Below are 11,807 nucleotides of genomic sequence, written 5' to 3' on the forward strand. Positions count from 1 at the left end.
TTAATATTTTGTCTCCTCGAGCGGCCCTCTAGATCGTTCACTTTGGCTTTCAGGAGTTTGTTTTGTGCACACAGGTCATCGTGGCTTTTTTCCAGCTCGGCCAGGCGTCCATCAAACTCACCGTGCCAGTCTTCCAGGTTTATAATGCGGGAGGTGTTGGAGGCGACGGCAGTTTTAAGCCCAGCGAGAGTTGTCTCCAAGTTGTCAAACCTCGCATTCATCGAGTTTTCCATCCGTCTAATGGCCCCCAGGATGGGCGACAGAGAGGGCTCCTCGTCTAGTGCATCTGTTATAGCATGCACAGGGCTGGTGGAGCCAGGTGAGCTAGCGTTAGCATTAGCAGGCTCGATCGACGGATTGTCTTCAGTCTCTGAGAGAGACTCTGGTGTTTTTGGAGTCGGTTTCCTGGTTTTAACCATTCTTCGAGATGTTAGAAACGGATTTCACCGTCAAAAAGTGCAGAAAAGGAGAGTTAAATACTTATATCAAGTTGTAGTGGAGGAGCTGATGGAAAACACAACCTACTACATCGCTGGCTCTCTAGCGCCCTCATTGACTCCAATTGTTCCCATGAGAGCAGAATTCAAAATGTTCTAGAAAGTGAAAATTCCAACGCTGTAGCACAGATGGTGGATTTGGTATGAATTTTCAAAGTTTTTAAATTTGGAGGTTTGCAGTAACACCACCATCAGGACTGTTGTCTTATGTTTCCAGTTAACTCACTGAGCTAACTGGCCAGAGTTGAGAACTGGTGTGTAGCTTCATTTATCGACTCAAGGAGTCGGCGTTGCTTTGGGTTGTGACTGTCCAGGCTGCTGTAGCAGACTTAAAAAATGGTCAAAATGTCAGAAATTCTGTTATCCAAATAAAAATCTGATCAAACATAAATAAATAAATAAAAATCTGCTTTTGAGGTAAAATTCGGATATTTCTTTGTCAAACATCATCTACCATGACTCTAGAATTTGTACATATTGTTTCACAAAGACTATCTGAGATTTTGATGCCTCATCATTCTCACCCTTACAGGGCCTTGAACCCACCACCTCTGGCACCAAGAACCAGCTCCTAACTCACTGAACTAATTGTCTGGAACGGAGACCCAGTGTGTGTCTTTGTCAAAAAGACTCAGGGAGTCACCGACTCTGTCGAGGCAGTTTTCAAAAACGGTCAAAATGTCAGAAATTCTGTTATCTAAACAAAAATCTGATAATGCATAAATTGCATCTAGATAGCATGAAAATGTTGTTGTGGTGATTTGTTTTTAACGATAAGTGTTTTGCTTCATAAGAGAAAATCTGATCTTTAAATATGCCACTCTTACATTGACTGCAGTTGTTCCCATGAGAGCAGAATTCAAAATGTTCTAGAAAATTCAGTTTTTGAGATAAAATGCTGATATTTGCCAAACTTCATCCACCATGACTCTAAAAAAATGTCAATTTTTTTCAGAAAGATTGAAAATGTATTTAGCAAGACTTGGATGGTATATGTTTACAGTACTGCACTGTAGGCTCAATTTTCTGATAAATCAAAAATCCGAGAAACAAGTTTTGTGGAGGACAGTCTGAAGATGCTCTCTAGTTTGGTGACAATTGAGCAAAAATGGCGGGAGGAGATTTAAAAGTTTTACAGTTATTGAAAAAAACAGTGATGGACTTCATAATTTGTAATGAGTTTAAGTGGACAAAAGTTTCAGCAGTATCGGGGCGACATTTTGGTGAAGTTTCAAAACAGTAGCATGTACCGTTGCTTTGGTAGGAATTTTCAAAGTTTTAAAATTTAAAGGCCCCACATGTCCTTGGATTTGAGTAAATCTGGCATGGGGTCGGATGTTTCTGTAGAGTTTGGTGAGTTTTCGCCCATGGGAAGTATGACTCCTTCTTCAGAAGAAAAATTCCTAGGAATACAATAGGGTCCTGGCTGCTTAGATACTGAAATGTTTCAATTTCATTGTGTAGGTTCAAATTGCACACACTGTACATACCACTCATATCTATAAATGTACACACTATAAAATTTTATATAAGCGTATTTGAGGCAAATATGAGTCTACATCTTGAGAAGACAGTAGCACGGATCATGCATTCTGAAGTATAAGCAAAAAATCAGTCTGGGGTTCATCTGATTCTGTACAAATACAAATAGGCTAGAGGTGGTCACTAATGAAGACAGGGAGGGTCGCCAGGAGTCAGAAAATCTGTAACATGCTTTGATGGCTCACCCTGAAGAGAGTGCACGAGACTCAGCTCTGACAGCAGAGGCCCAGGTTGAATCTGACCAGTGGCCCTTTGCTGTGTGTTGTCCCCCCTCTGGGTCACCGTCCGTCTCAAACTGTTATCACAGTAAAGACATAATACAAAAATCTAAAAAAAATAAATAATAAAAGATAAAATATAGATGGAATATTCTCTAACAACAAGTCAGCACAATCTTTTGTTTATCTGTCACTCAAGTCCAGATGTTCTCCGTCGTTCTCATTCACAATTTGGCCCAACTCTGTCAACAGCTCTCGAGATTCAAGATCCTTCCTCCACAAGTGTCTAGAATGACTTCTTTCAATCATGTGCTTTAAGGGCGGATGCTGCCTGAACTCCTCCATGAAGCCTGGCTTCTCCTCTCTGGGTGTCGATATCAGAACCAGTGAGTGATCAAATGATCGATCACTGAAGCGTTGAAGAACTCTGCAGAGCTTCAGTCTCTGTTCCTCAGTGAAATCTTCAGGCTGTAGAACCAGCAGGAACACATGAGGTCCAGGATCAGAGAGACTCACACAGTCCCCTATAAACTCTGTCAGTTTGTCTTCAGAGATGTTTGGATCCAGCAGATCTGGAGTGTTGATGACGAATATAGCTTTCTGATCCCACTGTCCTCTGGCTCTCAGACAACGATCTGGTTCTTCCTCAGTGTTGAACTCCATCTTTTTCAGTATCAAGTTCCCCATTGAACTCCTCTCAGACCAGCTGTTCCCCAGAAGAACAACCCTCAGCTCAGACACTGAGGAGACAAGAAATTAGCAACAATATGTTCAGTGTTGTATTTATTAATGTATTTGTTATGGTTATCATCCACTATCATAATCTCTCACTGTTAGGTGGCAGATCTTCATAGCTCCACCCGCGTTTCCGGGGCTGCAGATCTGTAAAACAGAGGTACAACGTCACTCATTAAAACAATGAATACAATTATTTCTGTAAAGTCGCTTTGTCTGAAGGCTCACTGCTGGATCTAGCTATCTAAAAGAAAAGCAACAATTAAGTCATTTCCTCAAATAAATTATAGACATGGTGTTCTTGACCTGTTTAAAAAAAGTTATGTTATGTCTGTTCGCTACACGATTTATATTTTGAATTTTAAAATGCAATAAAATTGTGAAAGCTGAATTGCAGTAGGATGCTCCATGACACTGTACAATCAGGGCTTGACGCTTAGCATTTTCCCAGGTAGCACGTGTGCTACTAAGTTGAAAAATCTAGTAGCACACAAATAATTTTAGTAGCACACAAATCATTTTAAATAATAATGTGATATGAGGTCAATGAGGAGGCATTTATAAGCAAAACAGTTAAATTCATAGCTTTTTAACAGGGATGCCAACGGGTCAGGACCAAAAAAGATCTTAGAGCGGTGACACTCACCATTAACATAATACATGTGCATTTAAATACATTATAATATCATGGAAAAGTCAATTTCCAGTAGTTCAAATCAAACTGCCCCAACCAAGTATTGAGTGCATATAGATGGACAACATTTCTATATAAAAATGCTTTAAAGAAAAGAGGGAAAAAAAGGTCCTTTGTAGTATTTACATTTTTGGGAATACTGAATTTCAGGTCTTCATATAGGCTACAGTATATAATGTGTTAGTTAGTTTCACTTTTTGAATTGAATTAGTGACATAGGCTTTAATAAACTCTTCCATGATATTCTAATGCACCTGTACATGAGTGATAGCCTACAGTATACTGCATACATCTTGACAGCTCTACCTTACTTTACTTTTTTGTATAATCCCAACAGACATGTCCAGTGATGTTCAGCCTTGTGTGTTTACATTTGTCTGACCGATTATTCAAGTCAGTGGTCCTGAAATGTGTGTTTCTCTTCTACACATTCTACATCGCGGACGCCACGTCTTTTCACATACAGTACGGGCTTCCGTTCAAACGGGGCCGAGCTCCGTGGGAAACAGCTGCCTGGCACAGCAACGTAGAGAACCGCGGCGCACAGCTCCACGGACATGCACGGAATTAAAAAAAACAACAACAACGCCGTCACACCGAGTGCTCGCGGCTACGGCGCTGCTTTGGGTTGTGACTGTGAGCATATGAACGAGTTCGCTTTACACTACGTGTACGGACGCACTGCCCGCGGAGGTGGAGCGGGGCCTTCGCGGGGGCTTGGCTGGTCACAGGGAGCGGAGAGCGCGATGTGTGACCAGGCAGGCCGGTTGACATGTGCGCCAATCTGAAACTGCCTCCGCTCAGGGTGCTGCGCTTAGGTTTGGTTCCGCGTTCAGTCTCTTTTTTTCAGCTGAAGCTGCATTCAAGTGCACAACCGGCCACAACCTCCAAACGTTCGCAACACATCATAAAACATTTATTGAACGGTAAAATTCGGTAGTCGCACACGTGCTACTAATTGCATTTCACAATTCGCACTGATCTGTTTTTTACTCGCATTTGCGACGAGGAGCTCGCACTGTCGAGCCCTGTGTACAATGCCCAGACAGAAAGTCTAGATTTTTTTGCATTTCTTCTCCTACCGTAGTCTGATATCTCCTACAACGTGAATCTTGATGTTGACCAATAAAATGACAGAGCTCTGACGCATTGTTTAGCCAGGAACACACCGCCACGACGCGTCCCGACCAAGGGGGCAGTTGTCGGTCTGAGAAGTGAAGCTCACTTCCGGGTTCAAAAAACTGCAATCCCCCCAGCTTCCTCTGGGGGCTGGTGTCAGAAGGGAGCATTCCCCATAGACCCCCATGTTAAAATCGCCGATTTTACATCCTCAGTAAACATGTTAAAAGCCTGGTGTCAGAACGTTTTTTCGTCTCAATCGATAGTTTCTACCCCCGCACACACTCTGAGGGGGGTGAATTTTTTTTTTACTCTACCGTTTTACTGTTATTAGGTTAAAACTCTGGCCAATTAGGGCGCGGAAACGTTGAGTGACAGGTCCGAGCAGCTCCGTGGACAGCTGCTTCGAGGCCAGTGGGCGGGTTCTCGGCCGGCCAATCCAACATGGCGCTGTTCAGGCCGCCATGTTGGAGTCACAAAAACGACTCCCCAAAACCAATGGGTGACGTCACGGACGCTACGTCCATTCTTTTTACAGTCTATGGTCCCGACGCCAACGGCTTTGGCCGACGAGTCTGTCGCCTCTCGTCGGGAGAAAGGAAAAAGTGAAACACACTGCCCCGACTGCCGACCAGAGCGACTGAGTGGCGAGGACTCCCCCATAGAAATACAGACCCATACAGACCAGGGGCAGCTCTGCTCACTGTTCATTCAAACAAACTAATGCCACTGCCACAGTTAATTTCATCAATGAGACCAACATTAATCTCCCAAAAACAATTTAACCAGCCACGTTTTAACAGCGCTAAAGCCGAAATTAAAACAGTTTTTAGCAGCTTACTGCTGTGGCTCGGTTGCCGCGAATTGGCGATAGCCGATGCTAATTTCTGTTAGCCCGTCTATGGTGTTTTACATTACACGTTAGCATTAAGCTAGCGGGCTTAGTTGTGAGCTGTGTGTGTTTTGAACGTTGTTTCAAACTATGTGGGTTTGATTGAACATCTTTGATTGCCGCTTAATATTTTGCTTTACTCTTCTTTTTATTTTGTATAGCCTACCATTTTTACTGTAGGACAGGCTAGGACACCGTTTGTTTACTGTGGTCACTCCCGTCCCTCCCACACACCGCGCTGATTCGCTTAGGGCACCGCCAATCAGAATCGCCATAGCTAGCACACAGCCAATCAGAGTACCCGACGAGTCTACTCTCCCGACGGCCGACGAGTCCCGACTGAGCATGTTCAATCGGCCCCGACGAGATCCGACAAGAGCCGAGGCTCCCCGACGGAGAGGAACACACCAAACAGACGAGCTCCCGACGCCGTCCGACGAGGCCCGACGCCCGACGGTCGGGGCGGTGTGTCCCTGGCTTTAGGCTACTCCCAGTGAACATGTGCTTCATGTGTGCAATAATACAATACAATAAGTCTTTATTATCCACTAGGGGTGTGACGATACACTCATCTCACGAGACGAGACGAGACACGAGATCGGGTTCACAAGATCGAGACGAGACGAGATTTTAAGAAAACTACAATGACAAAATATATGACTGGACCAACAGACTTTTATTTAACCCAGTTGCACTTGCATTTTGAAATGTTTTATTGTAACTATTTACATGCATGATGTAAGCATAAGCTTTAAATACATTTTTTCTTCCACAAATTGAAACTAAAACTAAAATGTATAAAAGTTGAAATAAAATTAAATATTTATTTCTTTTTTTCAAGTGCAAACAATATTATGTGCAGTGTTTCCTCTAGGATTCTTTTAAGTAGTGGCAGCAACCCCCGCCCCAGTGCCATTTCACTACTCAGATACTCGGACCATGGTGAAAAAGCTCTGAATTAGCCGTTCATATCATTCATATCTACATGGAGCGGGTACGCTCGGTGCCGGCTGCCATGTGGTGTCGCCATGTTTTTACGTTCAGTAGTAGCGTGATTTTAGGAAACAAGTGCAGTGGAAATGAGTGTCAAGAAAACATCCATTTAATGGTTCTCTGAATCATTCAGTCCAGATTACATTAGGTGAGTTTCTGCCTGGACAGGTGTCCACTGGGTGACAGTGACACCTCACACATTCACAACTGGACTAAATTAAAATGTGAGACACTGATTCTAAAGGTTCAACTACATGATGATATTACGAAGCAGGTCTGTTTCACTTACATGGTTGAGGTTGCGGTTGCGGTGGAGGTTGAGGTGGGGGTGGAGGTTGAGGTTGAGGTGGGGGTGGAGGTTGAGGTGGAGGTTGAGGTTGAGGTGGGGGTGGAGGTTGAGGTGGAGGTTGAGGTGGGGGTGGAGGTGGAGGAGGTGGTGCTGAAGTGGTAGAAGAAGAAAGATATTAATTCATTATTCAAGTATTGTGTAGTAATGCTGACAATAACACAATTTATGAAGTTGGCAGAGTAGTCATTGTCATGCTTGGACATTGCTTGTGGCGTCCCACAGGGGTCAGTACTGGGTCAGAAACGTTTTTTTCCTTTATATAAATAATATTTGTAAATTTTTTGGAGCTATGGGCGAATGATTAATTCAGATATATGCAAATTACTAAGGGCCGTGATATACTTGCTGTAAACAACGCGAACGCGAGCGCATCACGCGTTACCTGTGTCCATTTGATGCGTCGGCTGCGGCAGGACGCACATCTTGACGCAAGGTTTCTATGACGCGTGCGTGCGAGTTGCAATATTGACATTACCGCTAGAGGCGCTCGTGAATGAACACAGTGACAAGATCAGGCCAGATCAGACAGAGTCACTGTCGGAGCAATGGTGGAAACTTTTGAAGAGAGGCTGACAGCTCAATGTTTTCCATGCCATTACATAGGGCCAGGCGCCTGTCAATATAGTTGATGATAGATCGATAGGGCTTTTCACAATTTTCGGGTTATACTTCTGTTGTCTGCCCCAAGTGAAGACCACCAGTATTGTGCGTTTTGGCTGTGTAGTGCTGAAACAAGTATATGCACAGACCGGCACAGACCCGACATGTAGGCGTATGTTTGATCAAGCAGCAAGTATATCGCAGCCTTAAGGAGGTTTTAATTAGCCTAAGTAAAACAAACACGTCTTTTGGCAATTGTAACAGGAATACTTAAGCACAGATACAGGTGTGGACATTGTGAGAGAACTCGGAACTAGAATAGAATAACATGTGAGTTTGTATGTACCACCTAGCTCTGTGATTCTACAAGTTTCAGTATAAGATATTTTTGAAGCAGCTCAGTTTCACTTACGTTGAGGTGGATCATCATGATCACGGTGGCGGCGACGTGCTGTGAAACAGAAAATGGATTTTATATTTTATATTTCAAACCTTTGATTAGATTGATAAATTACTTTATTTAATCCCAGAGGGGGAAATTAAAATGTCACGAGCAGCAGCTGAGTGAAATACTGTACATGACATCGACAAGAAAAACACAAATCACAGAAACACAGAAATACCTAAAAATACATAAAACACAGTGTATAAAAAAACACAAATAAGAGAGTAAAAGGTGGTGCGTGTAAAAAGGTTAAAAGTGCAAGTATGGTTTCACTTATTAATTTATTCTTTTACATATTCCTATTTATATTTTATTTTATTTAAAGGTCAAGTCTCCTCTCAAAGGTCAAGTCTCCTCTCTCAGCCTCTGGTGGTAATAGTAAATGTTTAAACAAGAGCTGAAACATCCCAGAAACATCCTGTCTACATCAAAATATCAATAGAAGTATATGTATCCATTTTTTTTTTCAAAAAAAGGATTGGTTATTTGATAGAAAACTACATGATCCTCTATGCAAAAAAACAAAAACCTCTATGCAAAAAAACAAAAACATTATTGTTGTTCAGCTCCCACATAAAACACGTGACTAGGACCGCCTTCTTTCATCTGCGCAGTATCACTAAGATTAGGAATATCCTCTCCCAGAGTGATGCTGAGAAACTAGTGCATGCATTTATCACTTCTAGGCTAGACTACTGCAACTCTCTCCTGTCAGGATGTCCGAAAAACTCTCTAAAGAGTCTCCAGCTGGTCCAGAACGCCGCAGCGAGGGTTTTGACAGGAGTTAGGAAGAGAGAGCACATCTCTCCCACCTTAGCTTCTCTCCACTGGCTTCCTGTAGGATTTAGAATAGACTTCAAAATCCTTCTGCTGACTTAAGGCTCTTAATGATAAAGCTCCATCCTATCTGAAAGAACTAATCATTCCTTATTGTCCTACCAGAGTAGCCTCGTAAACCAGCCTCTCGCAGAAATACATTTCATTTCATTCTGAGGGAGAGTCTGGCCTCATCCCCATTCTAAGCGTTTGGCCTGAAACCCTCAGAAGGCCGAGCCAATCAGCGTCGCTGCTGTGATTGACACAGCACGTTGGCCAATCAGGGACCGACTAGTGCAAAGCCCCGTCACTACACCAACTTGCTGATTGGCTGAATGGGGTTGTCTGTCAACGCTACTACCAAAGATATTAAACCGTCTTTGCTACTACTCCCGCCCAGCTCCCGCCCACCCCAGACGGTTAGAGTGGGGATGAGGCCAGACTCTCCCGAGAAATTAAATGAAATGCATTTCCGCGAGAGGCTGGTTTACGAGGCTACTACCAGAGCACTCCGCTCCCAGAACGCAGGTCTGTTAGTGACTCCCAGTATCTCTAAAAACAGACTGGGAGGTAGAGCCTTCAGTTACCGGGCTCCTTTACTGTGGAACCAGCTCTCTCCATGGGTCAAAGAGGCAGACACTCTAACTACATTTAAGTCTAGACTTAAGACCTTCCTTTATGACAGGGCTTTTAGTTAGGGCTGGTTCAGGTAGCTCTGAACCATTTTATAGCTACGCTGCTATAGGCTTAGACTGCTGGGGACACATCTGGTTACACAGAGCCCTCTCCTCTCCTCTACTCTCTTCTCCTCAGTATATTCTTGAACTGTCATTTTCTGTTGTACTTTGTAGTTTGGCCTTGGTGTCTCGCACTCTCTCTGTGTTTCCGCAGATCTACCGGAGCTCCATCTCTCTGTACCAGGCGCAGCCTGCATCGCCCCCCTTCCCACCCTTTCCCCTGCTGTTAGACCGGCCTCCCCTCCCTTCCCATGGACCAGTCTGCCACCCAGTCCTCCCATCGAGCTGGCCAGCCCCCCTCACCAGAGGCTGGAGTCCATGGAGTTTTTCCTCAGTCGATGTGAGGGTCTAAGGACAGAGGATGTTGTCATGATGCCATGTAAAGCCCTCTGAGACAAACTGTTTTGTTGCCCTTGCCTTGTGTTGTGCCAACCTGAACATGTTATTACAGTAACAAATATTATGTTTGCACTTGAACTCACATGATCGAGCTCCCATGATGTTGTCCTATGTGTGATGATGGTCTGTGAGAATAAAAACAAAACATGATCTTGTTATTAACTGATTCTACTCTACATGAACTGATCATGAACTGATCAGTAACTAAAGTAAAACCAACCGGGGAACACTGAACTGATGTTGAGACTGTATTGTAATGTAACTTATTATTGAATATTTCTGAGTGCATGCTTGGTGTTGGACTTTATTTGGCCTCCATCGTGACGAGGAAACAGTTTCTGAGTATATAACAGCCATATGAGACACTGCCCCCCTCTGATGATTTGAATACATTTATTTATTTATTTTTAGCACAAACAATATCATATAAAAAACAACATGAACAATCAACATGACTGGGATGTGCAAAGGGGACGTATGAAACCCAAAAGGGCTTATATGAAAACCTCACCCACATATTTAAAGATCAAATTTGTTACAGTTTAAAAACATTCACAGGTCTCTCTTGTTACAGTCACAGCCCTAATCATCTTCCATACACCTGTTATGTGGTTTCTGTGTAATTCAATGTTAAAAACATTTTATAACTTTCTGAATGACTCATTATTGTGCATTTAAAGATATTACATTATGTATTGTTTGTGTTTCGTCCTGGGATGACTTCCATAGATGTGCATTTCAGACAGGTAGGTTTATACCAGCCAGCCAGTTATGAGCCAATTTCCATAATGTGTACCCATGCATTTCTCAACATATTATTATTCCAAATCGCACAATTAAGTACAAGACAATATAAATCCTTGGAATATGGGTGAAGCTTGCCTGCTGACAAAAAAAAGACTGTCACATTAAAACTGCCGCCAGGAAAAGCATTTATTTATACTGTTCAGTAGGCTACTTCTTTTAATATACTTAAAATGATTAGGAAGTTACACCTTAAGACTGGTGAACTACTGTACACAGTAAGTGGCCGCGGGTTATGCTGTAAGACTAGAGAAAGTTGGTGGGAAATGACCAGAGGTTAAACTGGAACTGCGGGCAAAGTACGGCGCACACAAGATGCAGCCTCGTTATGCTGTAAGTCAGTAACGGAAAAGTTACTTCCTCAGTAACACATTACATTTTGGTTTAAGTAACTCAGTTACTAACTGAGTTACTTTTTGAATGAAGTAACTAGTAACTGTAACTAGTTACTATTTTTCAGTAACTTGCACAACACTGCTAACAGTGGAAGTGCTATATGTAACATTTTAGGAACAAGGTACTAGTTATATATCATAATATATCATAATGCCAGCACTCACCTGGTTGAGGCCACTCACCTTGATTTATTACTGTGTCTGCACATTGGAAACTGACTCACTGAGAGCTGAGCTACAGTAGCCGACAGGTAGGTGTGTCAGGACAAGACCAGAAACCTGATTGGACGGAATAATACACCTTTTCAAAATGACCGTCCCTTAAAAAACCTTTCTTTCAAAATGGCTGTCCACACTTATCTTGACCTGATACAGCAATTAAATATTAACTTTATCTGTCTTGCTGACATAGACTTACAGATGTACACCAGTGAAACCAGGCAAGTGCCAAGTTATGTTTGACAGTTTTATTTATGTGGTTGTATCTGAACACCGAAATACACTGAAATAGTTTTCTAATCAAAACAGGTAACATGATATCAAAGTGGTACTTAAAGAACAATGAAGAGATT

The 11,807-nt window shown here is 42.7% G+C and overlaps 1 protein-coding gene across 1 annotated transcript; it reads right to left on the bottom strand.

Annotated features, from left to right (window-relative positions):
• Positions 1-2,440: 2,440 nt before the first annotated feature.
• On the bottom strand, positions 2,441-8,069 carry LOC146980798 (GTPase IMAP family member 2-like). The gene is made up of 4 exons (XM_085788008.1): positions 8,052-8,069; positions 6,980-7,129; positions 3,118-3,139; positions 2,441-2,997 (listed from the first exon to the last, which is right to left on the bottom strand). The coding sequence occupies exons 1-4, from the start codon at positions 8,067-8,069 to the stop codon at positions 2,441-2,443; spliced, it is 747 nt and encodes a 248-aa protein (XP_085644134.1).
• Positions 8,070-11,807: the final 3,738 nt, after the last annotated feature.

The sequence above is a fragment of the Trachurus japonicus genome, chromosome 9 (assembly GCF_045865225.1).
Source record: "Trachurus japonicus isolate A0001 chromosome 9, Traja_1.0".
In the NCBI taxonomy this organism is placed as follows: domain Eukaryota; kingdom Metazoa; phylum Chordata; class Actinopteri; order Carangiformes; family Carangidae; genus Trachurus; species Trachurus japonicus.